The following is a 16042-nucleotide window of genomic DNA, read 5'->3' on the forward strand; positions in this document are numbered from 1 at the left end:
GAGGAGATTAAGTGGGGATATGATCTTCATGTATAATACATAAGGGGGGATCTGATCTCCATGTATAATACATAAGGGGGGATATGATCTCCATGTACAATACATAAGGGGGGATCTGATCTCCATGTATAATACATAAGGGGGGATATGATCTCCATGTACAATACATAAGGGGGATATGATCTCCATGTATAATACATAAGGGGGGGATATGATCACCATGTATAATACATAAGGGGGGATATGATCTCCATGTATAATACATAAGGGGGGATATGATCTCCATGTATAATACATAAGGGGGGATATGATCTCCATGTATAATACATAAGGGGGATATGATCTCCATGTATAATACATAAGGGGGGATATGATCTCCATGTATAATACATAAGGGGGGATATGATCTCCATGTATAATACATAAGGGGGGATATGATCTCCATGTATAATACATAAGGGGGGATATGATCTCCATGTATAATACATAAGGGGGGGATATGATCTCCATGTATAATACATAAGGGGGATATGATCTCCATGTATAATACATAAGGGGGGATATGATCTCCATGTATAATACATAAGGGGGGATATGATCTCCATGTATAATACATAAGGGGGGATATGATCTCCATGTATAATACATAAGGGGGGATATGATCTCCATGTATAATACATAAGGGGGGATATGATCTCCATGTATAATACATAAGGGGGGATATGATCTCCATGTATAATACATAAGGGGGGATATGATCACCATGTATAATACATAAGGAGGATATGATCACCATGTATAATACATAAGGGGGGATATGATCACCATGTATAATACATAAGGGGGGATATGATCTCCATGTATAAATACATCAGTGGTTCATATAGTGAACTCGGTGTAGAGTTATTCACCCTGAGGTCATCACAGAGGACAAGGGGGCACTCTTTACGTCTGGAGGAAAAGAGATTTAATCTCCAAATACGGAAAGGTTTCTTCACAGTAAGAGCTGTGAAAATGTGTAATAGACTCCCTCAGGAGTTGGTTCTGGCCAACTAAATTGCTTTAAAAAAGTCCTGGATTCTTTTCTAGATACACAGAATATAACTGGATACTAACATTTCTAGGTAAAGTTGATCCAGAGAATATCCAATTGCCTCTCCGGGGAATCAAGAAGGAATTTTTTCCCCTGCAGGAGCAAATTGGATCATGCTTTGCTGTGTTTTTTTGTCTTCCTCTGGATCAACTGTGGGTATAGGATTATAACTTTTTTTTTTATGGTGGAACTGGATGGACTTTTCTTTTTTTAGGCAGACTAACTATGTAACTTGTATATCGTGGGTAAAAAAGAATAAGAGTAGAGGTCTTATACATAGATTGTGCTGCAGCCACTATTATGACACCTAGGGCAGCACCAAACCTTAAACTTTGTGAGCTATGATCATTTTTTATGTCAACAGATACACATCCAAGTAATCTATGCTGCGCCAAACCCTTCAATTCAGTGAATATGCAAATAAACCAACAATTCTTATGCCTTGAAATTCAATATGTAAAAACAGAAATAAATAGAAGAATATATTGTCAAATCACAAACAAAAGAGTATCTGGTATATTATTTTCACAATAAAGTTCTAGTGTTTTGCTTTATCCACCATGTGTATGTATAACTTGCTTCTTCAATATTCAAATTTCCAAAATTATCAATCATATGATCATTTGTTTCCTTTTCCACTTTGGTCCACCTCTGGACACGTCTGGCTAAATTCAGCAAATGAACTACAGGGAAAATTGTAATCAGTGGATATTCCAAATGAAAGAATCACATTAAAAATATGAAAGTACTGTATGTCTACTATTCTGTACAGTTAAAAAGTACATTTTGTTTCCTCCGATAGCCTATTCTGGCATTAGTTTTAATAATTATTGCATGATACAAAGTGAAGTCTTGGTGTGGGAAGTGGTGGTTCTAGTGAGGGCCATATTGACAGAGTGCTAGGGAGCAGTTGAGGTTGTAGAGGATGTCCCAGGGGAATCGAGTGAAGGATGAAAGTGAAGGATTTGAAATAGCATGATTATTATTTTATATCAAATTTGACATGTTTCATTCTTTCTCTTTTTGTTTTTTTATCTAAGGACTGGGTCTTTCTCACACGCTTCTGTTTTCTGTCAGACTATGGACGACTTGAATTCAGATTTAAATATCCAGAGGTAAGTGAGCTGTGTATTCCTTTTATAAGCCACTTGTATAGATTTTTTTTATATGGGGGGGTTGTTTGTAAGGCCGAATGCATACTCATGTTATGAAATGCATCTGAAATTAAATGTTTATATAGCACTACCCCCTTAGGTGTTTGTAAGTTATTTTCGGGCTCCCTGTCACTCTGGACCCCTCTTTGAAAACCTAACCCCTGCTGACACCGCAGTACTCTTCACCGCGGCGAAGTGAGATAGAGGTTCGGCCCCCTCCTCCCTCCCGCAGTCTCATGGGAACTTTCACAGGTCCTAGAAGACTGCCGGACCAATCAGGATGCACAGCGTGACTCGCGCATGCGCAGTGGGCACCCGGCTGTGAAGCCGCAAGCTGTCACAGTCTCGTGCGCACAGTTGAGATGCTGGCACCAGGGAGAGAAGAAAGAGAGAAGGGACGGCGCAGGTGAGTACATCGCTGGACATTGGGACAGGTAAGTGTGTGTTTTTTTAAGAAGTCAGCAGCTACAGTTTTTGTAGATATATGTTTACCGCTGCTCAAGGTAGAGAGACTCCCAATCTCCAAGCACAACTCCTGTAGGTGCTAGCCCAGCTCCTGTGCTGCATAGATGAGAACAAAGGACGTCCGATCAGCTGCACTCCAAACAATCCACTTTATTGAACCAAGATAAAACCAATACAGGCAGTGGAAATACAATGGGAGACTGGCAGGTAAACGCGTTTCACGCTAAAGACAGCGCTTATTCATTACCCCGTAGTGCTGGACCGACGTGTGCATTCGCATTTGCACATGAGCCCCGGGGGGGGGGGGGGGGGCACTTTAACATTTTAAAAAAATGTATTATTTATTTTATTTGTCTACATTTTTTTTTACTTTGTGCTATTGTTTTAGCAACTTTATTGCTGTCACAAGAGATGAACAACGTCCTTTGTGATAGCATGGGCAGTGACAGGTACACTTTACCAAGAGATCTGGTGTCTATTAAACAGGTCTCTACTCTGCCCTCAAATGGATCACATCAAGCCATGATCGGTTTGATCAAATGCTTCACAAGCCAGTGACGACATGTAAGCAACAAACCAAAACCGGAAGTGACAAGCTTCTTGTTGCTTCTGGTTTCATAGACCATAGAGATGATTTGGGAACGGAAATTCCTCCTTCATCATAATGTTGATCCAGGGAATATCCAATTGCCTCTTGGGGGATCAGGAAGGAATTTCTTTCCCTGCAGGAGCAAATTGGATCATGCTTTGCTGGGGTTTTTTTTGCGTTCCTCTGGATCAACTGTGGGTGTTGGATTATAACATTTTTTTTTAATAGTTGAACTGGATGGACTTTTGTCTTTTTTTCAGCCAGACTAACTATGTAACTATGGTGTGCCACGCCAACCACCAATTTCATGCTTGGGCTCCCCGGTGGAACAGGATAGCCTGGGAAAGCAGCAGAAGGCAGTGGGGGTTGTGGGAACCACATCCCACCACTTGTAAAAGTGATCCAGGGGCAGTATAGCCACTTTGATCACTTTTACATTATAGAGCATCACTAGTTCTAAAATAGATACGAGGGTCATGACTGTAGCTGCAGACATTAATCTGGTGGAACCACTGAAACCCGAGGACATATGGGTATGTCCATTTGGCGGAAGTGGTTAAAGTTGAACTATAGGCAAAACCTGTTTTTAATTTTGGATAGAGCAAGAGATGATTATAACCTCCAACCATTTTTTTTTTTGCCATCTGTGTCCCATTTCAGAGATCTTTCTTCATTTCCTGTCCCATAGCCAAACAAGAAGTGAGAGGAAATCGGGCCAAATTAAGGGAATTCCTTGGGGAAACCATAAACCAGTGTCCCCATTGGAAGATTTCCCCTCTATTACCTTTCTGAGGATAACCCAAAATTTGGCTTTTTTTAACTGTCACTTTCAATGACAATAGTAAACAGGACAAATAGAGAGGGTGAATCTCCTTTACAGGGGTACAGACGGCAAAAACATCTGACAGAGGTTCTAATCCCTCTCCACTCTATCCAAAGCAAAAAAAAAAAAGGTTTTGCCTTTAGTTATACTGTAATGTGTATTTTATTGCAATATTTGTGATGCCCCTATCATGGGGTATTTCTGTGTCCACTCTCAGTGCTGTGAGAAATAATATACAGTGAAGTCCACACACTATATCGGATTCTTGAATGACTCTTATGTGCTCCACACTAAGTGCAAACAAACGGGGTGTCAATCCACAGTGACAGGGGTGCCCCCTCACCTTCCTGCCCAGGCCCCTCAGGACCAATGAGCCAAATGATGCCTTATTTTCCTCCACAGACCGTCAGATCCTCCTCAGCAGTAATGGTGGGACCCTTTCTTTGGTATTGGTATTTAGAACCTCTCCAAATACGTTCCCCGCAAGTCAAAGAAATCCAGCATAGTGTAAAACCATTTATTGTATAAAACGCTATAAACACTTAAAAATTCCTACTCACACTTTAGTAGGTGTAAAACCTCTTTTTCACCACGCTATGGGTGTACTGCATACATGGATTCTGATAAGGTGTACCAAAAGGGTGCCTACGTCGGACATGACGTCACTGCGTCAGCCGCGTCACCGCTACGACTCCTCCCAGGGAGAGAGATAAATAGAAAGCCGGCCTATGATGGGCGTATATCCTGACGAAGTCATGTGGTCCAATCGTGACGTAACGCGTAGATACGTTCGTGGGAGGAGTCGTAGCGGTGACGCGGTGACGTCACGTCCGACGTAGGCGCCATTTTGGTACACCTTATCAGAATCCATGTATGCAGTACACCCATAGCGTGGTGAAAAAGCGGTTTTGCACCTACTAAAGTGTGAGTAGGAATTTTTAAGTGTTTATAGCGTTTTATACAATAAATGGTTTTACACTATGCTGGATTTCTTTGCCTTGCTGGGAACATATTTGGAGAGGTTCTAAATACCAATACTAAAGAAAGGGTCCCACCATTACTGCTGAGGAGGATCTGACGATCTGTGGAGGAACAATAAGGCATCATTTGGCTCATTGGTCCTGAGGGGCCTGGGCAGGAAGGTGAGGGGGCACCCCTGTCACTGTGGATTGACACCCCGTTTGTTTGTACTTAGTTTGGAGCACATAAGAGTCATTCAAGAATCCGATATAGTGTGTGGACTTCACTGTATATTATTTCTCACAGCACTGAGAGTGGACACAGAAATACCCCATGATAGGGGCATCACAAATATTGCATGTTTTATATATATGTGTTTACGTTTTTTACCGGTTATAGCGCTGCACTATTAATAGCTGTTTATATTACATTGTATTGTGTGCCTGGGTTGTGGCATTTCAAGTGCTAGCTGCTTAGCGATAGGGGATTTAATAGCGCAGGAGGTATACTATACATGTATTTTATTGCGTTTCCCTGTTCGCATTTTGCATGACATAATAAAAACAACATCTGCTGGTCAATATATTGTGTTACAGCGCACTACTTGTGTGTTTTAATGCTTTATAACTACGTAATGCCCGGGGCTCCAAAATGCACGTTAACTAGGGAAGGATGGGGTTGGGGGTATCGGCCTCTTCAGGCAAGTACAAATAATTTATGTTGGCCTTGTGACCCTGAGCGGAGGTACTTCTCCATTCAGTCCCGAGTCGAAACGGGATCTGCAGTCAGTGAAAGCTGCTGGGAGTTGCAAGGCTAGCTATCTTATCCCAGTTTAATCCCCGGTTCACGAATTCTGTTGAAGATCTGAAATATTATGCAAATGAATGCAGAGCTGCAGAGGATGTTAATGATGGAAGGATGCAAATCTGTGAGATGCATTTTGCTCCTAAAGATAAGGGTTATACAGTATGTGATATTGGCATTTGTGTTTTTTGGGTAAGCCCTAATATTCTAATGCAGATCATCTTGTACAGCTCATAAAGTACTTCTCCATTGACAATTCACCCCTTTAGGACAGGGGTGTAAAACTCAATTTCATTGTGGGCCTCTTCAGCATTGTGGTTGCCCTCAACAGATATGAACAATAGAATGGATGCCAAAGAGTCTCTAGGTAGCAAGGTTTAGGGGGAAAGTACCCACTGGGACCAGGTACAGGTGAACTTAGGGATTGTATTATTGATCCTAGCGGTTGGATTTGCCATCATTCTGACCTCCAGTATATTAGCATGTAAGGCGTTTGGGTTTGTTCTGGTATTTTCTGGTTTGCAGCGTTGTGGAATTTGCCTTTGAAAGCCATCAACGGTGAAAGTTCAGTTTCTTCTCAGTGATCTCTGGCTTGTCTTACGTATATAAACCTTACTTGGTCATTGTGTATGAGGCATGGAAGAATATGTAGCATTCTCCTAGTGAAGAATAGACTACTAGGAAAATTTAGTTTGGCTCCCATGTAATCAGAAAAGCAGGGTTTTATTATTGAGTACCGCTCAATGTTTCACAAGCTGCTGCTCTGTTACTTCTCCCATCCTCTAGAGCAGGGGTGTCAAACTGGCGGCCCTCCAGCTGTTGTGAAACTACAAGTCCCATCATGCCTCTGCCTTTAGGAGTCATGCTTATAACTGTCAATCTTGCAATGCCTCATGGGACATGTAGTTTGGCAACAGCTGGAGGGCCGCCAGTATGACACCCATGCTATAGAGGATTCTAGAATCACAGTGGGAGGAAGGACAAGGCATGCAGCCTGAATATTTATGGAACTCTAGCTAATCATTGGCAAGGTGTGCACAGTAGGGGGATAGAGAGCCCATAAATAGTCTGAGGTCTGGGCAGCAGGGGGCGGTGTTCCTGGGTCCAGTCCTACAGGAGGAGACCCCTTTGCAGGGGCTCTGCTCCCGGTGCAGGATCCTAAAGGAAGTCTTTAAAAACACACCAAGGTCCCAGCTAGGCTTAGCTCGGGGCCTATTTGCAAATACACATCCAGGAATCAAGCTAGGTTTGGAGAAGTTCACTGGAGAGACCAGGAGGAAGTTGGAGGGAAAGAGTCCAGCTGTCCTATGGTGGTGTGAGTCTACATCTCCCTCACTAGGAAGAGGCTGGTGGATATTGGCAGGAGGCAACTGATCCTGAGAGCGCCCGATTCTTTCACAAATATTTGTAGAAACAGTCTGCATACCTAGGTGCTTGATGTTATGCACCTGTGACCATAACGGTGATTGGAACACCCGAATTCAGTGATTTGGAGGGGTGTCCCAATACTTTTGGCAATATAATGTATATACAGTGGGTAAAATAAGTATCGAACACATCACCATTTTTCTCAGTAAACATATTTTTAAAGGTGCTATTGACATGAAATTTTCACCACATGTCGGTAACAACCCATGCAATCCATACATATAAAGGAACCAAAACAAATACGTTCAGAAATTAAGTTATTTGTAAGGGCTCATGTACACTGCAGCTGCTTAACTGACATTCAGGAGCTGTTAAGCAGTTTTTTCAGCAGCCCCTGAACTCTCCTTTATGTTTTCCTATGTATCCATGTACACATCGTTGTTTACAGTGAAGTACAGGTAGTTGAGTTTATAGTCATTTTTTTTTAACGCACCAAACTTGAATTCAGGAGTAGATTTTACCAGTGTTTCAAGCTCCAAACGCTTGTAAACGCATGTAAACGCGATTAACATCGTTTAACTGTTCCATGTCCAGATGCTGTCCAGAGCCTTTTTTCATCATCAGAAATGCATGAAAAATGTTGTCCATGTATTCAAATGGACCCGGTACACCAGCGCAGTCAGTTCCAGGTTTCGCGTGAAGGAACAAATGGCAGAACGTGCCACATTATGCTCATGATGGGATCCATAGTGAATACAACCAGAAAAGACAGGTCATCTCAACACATACTGCTCTCTCTATTTCTCTCAAAATGTCTGAAATAGTTAATTATTTACTATTTTTCAGTGCATTCTGGGCAGTTGGGAAGGTCCCGTGAGGTTATCTTTTAAAAACACGTGCATTAACGCGGTATGCAAACGCGGATAAACTGACGTTTTTTAACCTACGTTTTCCGTCAGTCAGTTTCCGTCGCTCAGAAGAGTTTTCCAAGTACCTCGTGTACATGAGCCCTAATAAAATGGAATGACAGACGGAAAAAGTATTGAACACATTAAGAAAGGGAGGTGCAAAAAGGCATGGAAAGCCAAGACACCAGCTGAAATCTGTCAGTAATTACTGTAGAACGCAATCCTGTCCATAATCAGTGCAACTTAATATCAGCTGTTTCAGTCTCAACTACTGGCCTATAAAAAGGTGTCTCATTACCAAAGTGTCACACAAGTAATATCATCATATGATGGTTAAAAGCAAAGAGCTCTCTCAAGACCTTTGCAACCTTATTGTTGTAAAACATACTGATGGCATTGGTTACAGAAGGATTTCTAAACTTCTGAATGTTCCAGTGAGCTCTGTTGGGGCCATATTCCGGAAGTGAAAAGAACATAATTTCACCATAAACCGGCCACCACCAGGTTCTCCTCGCAAGATTTCCTTCAGTGGAGTGAAAAGAATTATCAGAAGAGTTGTCCAAGAGTCAAGGACAACTTGTGGAGAGCTTCAGCAAGTCCTGGAATTAGCAATACAACTGTTTCAAAGAAAACAATAAGTAATGCACTCAACCGCCATGGCCTGTATCCATGCTCACCACGCAAGACTGCATTGCTGAAGAAAAAACATGTTGAAGCTTGTTTAGAGCTTGCTGCACAACATTAAGACAAGCCTATGAAATACCAAGAGAATATAGTCTGGTCAGATGAGACTAAAATTTAACTCTTTTGATGCCATAATACACACCATGTTTGGAGGTCAAATGGCACTGCATATCACCCCAAAAACACCATACCAACAGTGAAGCATGGAGGTGGGAACATCATGGTGTGGGGCTGTTTTTCAGCATACAGTACTGGCAAACTTCATATCATAGTAGGAAGGATGAATGGAAAAATGTGCCAAAACATTCTTAATAAAAATCTGCTGCCATCTACCAGGATGATGAAGATGAAATGAGAGTGGACATTTCAGCAAGACAATGATCCCAAACACAAAGCTAAGGAAACTCTCGATTGGTTTCAAAGAAAGAAAATATAGCTGCTAGAATGGCCCAGCCAATCACCTGACTTGAACTCAATAGAAAATCCGTACCCGTGCGCCATTCACGGCCATGACTGTCAATCACCAGGTCCCAGCAGTGATTACTCGCCGGCGCCCGGTGATTACTGAGGATCTCCGGCGAGGAGGAGAACTGTTTGGTTTACTAACAGTTCTTCTCCCTGTCAGCTCGGGCACACTGCTTTGGATGGCTGTGCACAGCACAGCCATCCAAAGGAGTGTGCTTACAGTGAAGCACACAGGCACTGCCCCTTAGTAAAACACACCCAGCACCCAGTTAACCCTTTGATCGCCCTCATGTTAACCCTTTCCTGCCCAGTGCCATTAGTACAGTGTCAGTGCTCTTTTTTTAGCACTGATCACTGTATTGATGTCACTGGGGATGTCAGTGACACCAAGTCAGTTCCCTTCCAGTGTCAGAACGTCTGCTGCAGTCCTGCTATAAGTCGCTGATCGCCGTTATTACTAGTAAAAAAAAAATCACAGTATATATACAGCCATTTGTAAACGCTATAACTTTCACGTAAAGCAATTAATTTATTGGGATTTTATTTTAGCAAAGACATGTAGCAGAATACATTTTGGCCTAAATTTATGATGAAATTTGATTTTTTACTGGACATGTTTAATAGCAAAAAGTAAAAAATATTTTTTTTTTCTCAAAATTGTCGGTCTTTTTTTTTTTTTTTAAGCGCAAAAAATGAAAAACGTACAGGCGATCAAATACCACTGAAAGAAAGCTCAATTTGTGGGAAAAAAAGGCCATAAATTTAATTTGGGTGCAGCATTGCATGACCGCGCAAATGTCAGTTAAAGCAACACAGCGCCATAACGCAAAAAATGGTCTGTTCAGGAAGAGGGGTAAATCCTCTGGAGGGCAAGTGGTTAAGGAAGGTATCTTTCGATAGCTTATTGTCTTTTTTCGGACGGGAGCCAGCAGAAATACAATGGCCTCTAATTAATATTTTATGGGATTCCCACAGGTCAAGGTCTTGTCAGCTGAACCTTTTATTAAGTTTGAAAAAGTCTTAAAACATATCCAACTTTCCTTGTGTAGAAAGATGTTTCAGTAAATAATCATTTAGTCTTCAGTGGCATGTTGTTTTCCTAATCCAAGACAAAGATAGATCGAAGGTAACTGGTGCATGGTCTGACCACGTTATAGGTTCTATGTCTGTGGCTAGGACATGGGGACACAATGAAGAAATAATCCAATCTATATTATTTATGGACTGGTGAGTAGAAAGTGTATTTTCTCCAGGTATCAAATGGAGAATAGGAGCAGGTCACCTCTTTGAAAGCCTTGGAGAACTACACATGGTGTTTAGAAGGATCAGTAGGATGCATGTTTTTTTTTTCCCTATAAGGGAAAAGCACAGTATTAAAATACCCCTTTTAATCGTAAGGGATTCTATGTCTGTGGCTGGGACATGGGGACAAAATGATGAAATAAACCAATCTTTATTATTTATGGACTGATGGGTAGAATGTGTATTGTCTGTTGATAGGACATGTAGGTCTCCAGGCATCAAATGGAGAATAAGAGCGGGTCACCTCTTTGAAAGCCTTGGAGAGCTAGACATGGTCTTTAGAAGGATCAGTAGGTTGCATGTTATTTTGGGTGATTCACTTTAGCCATGTCCTCCATCTAGTTGGTGAACACTAGATTTAGGTAGGCAGGTAGAAGAGGCAGAAAAGCACAGTATTAAAATACCCCTTTTAATCGTAAGGGATTCTATGTCTGTGGCTGGGACATGGGAACACAATGAAGAAATAAACCAATCTTTATTATTTATGGACTGATGGGTAGAATGTGTATTGTCTGTTGATAGGACATGTAGGTCTCCAGGCATCAAATGGAGAATAGGAGCGGGTCACCTCTTTGAAAGCCTTGGAGAACTACACATGGTGTTTAGAAGGATCAGTAGGATGAATAGTTGTTTTGTTCACTATAAGGGAAAAGCACAGTATTAGAATACCCCTTTTAATCGTAAGGGATTCTATGTCTGTGGCTGGGACATGGGGACACAATGAAGAAATAATCCAATCTATATTATTTATGGACTGGTGAGTAGAAAGTGTATTGTCTGTTGATAGGACATGTAGGTCTCCAGGTATCAAATGGAGAATAAGAGCGGGTCACCTCTTTGAAAGCCTTGGAGAGCTAGACATGGTCTTTAGAAGGATCAGTAGGATGCATGTTTTTTTTTCCCTATAAGGGAAAAGCACAGTATTAAAATACCCCTTTTAATCGTAAGGGATTCTATGTCTGTGGTTGGGACATGGGGACAAAATGAAGAAATAAACCAATCTTTATTATTTATGGACTGATGGGTAGAAAGTGTATTGTCTGTTGATAGGACATGTAGGTCTCCAGGTATCAAATGGAGAATAAGAGTGGGTCACCTCTTTGAAAGCCTTGGAGAGCTAAGCATGGTCTTTAGAAGGATCAGTAGGATGCATGGTTGTTTTTTCACTATAAGGGAAATGCACAGTATTCCTTTTAATCGTAAGGGATTTTTCAGTAGCCTCCTTCCTACTTAGAAAGTAATTCTACTTAATATTTGGTGCATAAACATTATTTAGAGCTAGAAGGTGTCCCGCAAGTCTGCAGCATAGTAAAATATACCTTCCCTGCGGGTCGGGGATAAAAGTTTAATCTTTCAGATCGCAGAATTAGTTTATTGATATTGCTACACCCAATTTACCCATGAGATGTGAGGCTGAGTATGATGTAGTAAAGTATTTAGAGGCAGACTTTAGGGAGCCTCATTTTGCAAAATGAGTTTCCTGCATGAAAATTCTTTCATTGCTAGCCATCTTTTCCTGAGTTGAACCCTTTTATATTGTAAATCATAATCTTCATCTTAAATATAAATATAATTTGAAGCCAATATGACCTGCATCAGGTCTGTGAAGAATCCATATTAAGCTAACGGTTTCATTGAAATATATCATTCGATGTTAAAAGTAAACATAGCAAATTATGCGAACAGAGTGTTTGAAGCACAACAATAATGCAAAAAAAGGTGCATATAGAAGCAAGATTTGCATAGTAAAAACCAGATTAACAGATCAATTAGGTATTTTTTAAGATCTAACAATTCAGAAAATACCCTGCAGGTAGATAAATTGCCTCTAATCCCTGTTTTCTTTGCCTGGTGCAGTGGTGCATGGTAGCCAATCAGCTTCTAACTTCAAAAAAACCTGGAAGCTGATTGGTTTCTATGCAGAGCTGCACCAGATTTTGCACTCTCCAGTTTTAGTAAATGAACCCCAATCTGTATTCTGGCCAATTTGCCTACCTCTGCTGGCACTGACTGTGTGACCTTATGGAGAAGTGTGTCCAGTTTCTCATCAACAGCAGCCATCGAAAGGGGGAGATGGTGGTATACCAGGCATGGGCAATTCACTTTAGCCATGTCCTCCATCTAGTTCAGTGGTTCTCAACCTGTGGGTCGCGACCCCTTTGGGGGTCGAACGACCCTTTCACAAGGGTCCCCTAAGACCATCAGAAAACACATATTTCCGATGTGTAAAGAGCAGCTACTGTGAAGAAAGCAGCTGATGTGTTGAAAGCAGCTACTCTGTTAAAAGCAGCTACTGTGTTGAAAGCAGCAGTATTGGAGGTAAAACGACACTCATGAATTATAATTACTGGGTAAATAATTTTATGGTTGGGGGTCACCACAACATGAGGAACTGTATTAAAGGGTCACGGCATTAGGAAGGTTGAGAACCACTGATCTATTTGGTGAACACTAGATTTGGGTAGGCAGGTAGAAGAGGGAATGCAGGATAGACAGTCCTCGTCAGGTATCACTCCAATGTGGCCTCGTGGCAGGCAGCTTTTCAGATCGTTGGATCGCCTCTGACTTTTTTTTCTGTGGTTTACCCATGAGGGGTTTCCAGCATATTTGGGAGAGGTTGTGAGCTCCGCCAACATGTGCGAGAGCTATTGTCGGCTATTGGGGACATTCTAAGCGCAAGTCTTTTTCAAAGAGGGGAATTAAGCTGCCAAAATGTTAGCTGCCGTACATGTATTGCCAAACCATGCTCTTGAAGACATCACGCACCTTTTACAATGGCCACCAACCAACATGCTGTATGGTACACTTTTAACCTATAGGACACTTTAACACAAAAGGACCAGTTGGTAGTGTTTGGTGCCCAAGCTGAAAGTTCCCAGTCCTCCCTGACATTAAAGCGCAGCTCCGCCCAAAAGGGGAAGTTCCACTTTAAGCCTTTGTCCTCATTAAGGATTGGCACTTTTGGGGAGCGGGTACCCAAATTTGACAGGTACCCAATCCCACTTCTGCTGCGATCGCCTAGGTGATCGGAAGCAGAAGTTGTCCCCCCCCCCTCCTCCCTCCCAGTAGTCTTCTGGGACACGTGACAGATCCCAGAAGACTATGGGGCCATTCACAAAGCGCATTGCTTCCTTCGCATGCGCAGTGGGCACCCGGCTGTGAAGCCGAAAGCTGTCACAGCCAGGTGCCCACACTGAAGATTCCGCCGCCAGGGAGAGAAGACAGCTGGTGAAACCAGCGGTGGTGAAGACACCGCTGGACCGAGGGACAGGTAAGTGTCTGTATTTTAGAAGCTACAGTTCAGCTACAGTTTTTTTTTTTAGGTGGAACTCCTCTTTAAACACTAAAATTCATGTAGACTGTGTGTCCTCTAATGCACCACTCTGCAGCACAGAGACATGATTGAGCCTTATTTTTTTTCTTCGACATTTCTATTGCTGCATTTTCTCTGTGATAGTTAACTGTGTCATACCTCTGGGAACCACTCAGATGTGAACTAAGCTTCAGTAGTGCAATACTTTTAGATACCGAAATAGATCCTTTAAATTTAACTTTAGTCAAAATTTTTTTTAGGTTTTGGATGGAGTAATGAGGTAAGAATATCTCTCTGATTTGATTGCTGTTTGTGGCTTCATTGATAGGATTTGAAGTGTGTAGAAGTAGAGCAAGGCTGTGATGATACCGCTAGATCTGATAATGACTTTGATGTGGTATTATCATTGATCCACTCTTTTGATCTATGTGATGTGGATGAGTGGAAGGCCCTTCTTGTTGGCTTGGAAACACCTATGATGTTTACACATATCTAAGACTGTTCCCATGAAGATCTGCTCATATATTGCTGATCCTATGCACCACAGGGCCTTGGATATTGCAACAAGTACCTGTCTATGGCTCCTGAATTTTTTAAATTGTACAGGATTGAAAATGTCGCCATGCCAATATTCCCTCTATGGGATGCAGATATTTCACTTTGTGCCGATTCCAGCTGATACTGTGTTTTGGTGATTTTAAAGAGCAGTTTGGGTTCCATCATATTGATTTCATTCACATGTGCTGCTGAGGAAGATCATTCAAAATACGTTGTTTACATGCGGATATCTTTGGCTCATTACATCTATGCGAACCTAAAAACAGACATATTTTATGCTTCTGCAGTATTTCCCAGTTTCTTCTTTTTTTTATTGTTATTTGTGCAGAAATTAAACCAGTGTTACTGTTTTTATCTACAGTCACCGGCCACTTTATTAGGTACACCCGTTCAATTGCTTGGCAACACAAATTGCTAATCACCCAATCACATGGCAGCAACTCAATGCATATAGGCATCTAGACGTGGTGAAGACGACTTGCTGAAATTCAAACTGAGCATCAGAATGGGGAAGAAAGGGGATTTACGTGACTTTGAAGGTGGCATGGTTGTTGGTGCCAGATGGGCTGGTCTGAGTATTTCAAAAACTGCTGATTTACTGGGATTTTCACACATAACTATCTCTAGGGTTCACAAAGAATAGTCCAAAAAAGAGAGAATATCCAGTGAGCGGCAGTTGTATGGACAAAAATGCCTTGTTGATGTCAGAGGAGAATGGGCAGACTGGTTGCTGCAACATTCAGATGGCAGGGTCAGAATTTGGCGTAAACAACATGAAAGCGTGGATCCATCCTGCCTTGTACCAATGGTCCAGGCTGGTGGTGGTTGTGTAATGGTGTGGGGGAGATTTTCTTGGCAAGAGCAGGTAGTGGTGCACCGAAATGAAAATCCTGGTGCCGAAACCAATACCAAAAATTCAGAATGCACGTGACCGAAAATGGAACCGAAACAGAAATGTCTGCGTATGTCGGTTGGGGAGGCCCCAATTTTTTTTTTTTTGGGGGGGGGGGGGGGGTGTTCGGCTTTAATGTATATTTTTATTCATTTTTTTAACTTATGATCTTATTGCTATCACATAGGAGACCAATAGTCCCCTATATGATAGCATATAAGTGACAGGTCCTCTTTGTAGGGGGCAGGGGATGGAGGGGCAGTGTGTGCAAGGAGGGGGCAAGAGAGGAGCAGTGTATACAGTGAGGGAGCAGTGTATACAGAGAGGCTCCCTCACTGGCTGTCACTGTATGTCAGTGCCAGTTTTTAAATGTAATTACCGTTTTTTTTTTCTAACCGAGAGCTCAGAGAATGAGCTGTCACTCTCCCCAGTGCTAAAGGAAACAAAGGGGTGGGGTCACTGGGTAATGTCACTGGGTGACCCCGCCCCTTTGTTTCCTTTAGCCCTCCGAGAATGACAGCTCCTTCTCTGAGCTATAGAAAAGGAAAAAAAGCCGGTACTTTCTGTACCCTTAAAAACTGGAACTGACATATAGGCAGCTAGTCACTGTATACACTGCTCCTCTCTTGCCTTTCTCTGCCCCCCCCCCCCCCCCACATCTGCA

General features: G+C 42.0%; 1 protein-coding gene across 2 annotated transcripts in view; it reads left to right on the top strand.

Annotated features, from left to right (window-relative positions):
• Positions 1-16042, top strand: part of TMEM145 (transmembrane protein 145) — a 212750-nt gene that overhangs the window by 97232 nt on the left and 99476 nt on the right. For both annotated transcript variants that reach the window (XR_016314191.1, XM_089687374.1), the window contains exon 2: positions 2134-2208. Coding sequence is in view for 1 of the 2 variants with exons in the window: in XM_089687374.1 (XP_089543500.1) it covers positions 2134-2208 (75 nt within the window). In the remaining variant the exon portion in view is untranslated. The remainder of the gene's footprint in view (positions 1-2133; positions 2209-16042) is intronic.

Source organism: Staurois parvus, unplaced genomic scaffold (assembly GCF_062004578.1).
Source record: "Staurois parvus isolate SC_StPar_1 unplaced genomic scaffold, SC_StPar_1.0 ptg000423l, whole genome shotgun sequence".
NCBI lineage: Eukaryota > Metazoa > Chordata > Amphibia > Anura > Ranidae > Staurois > Staurois parvus.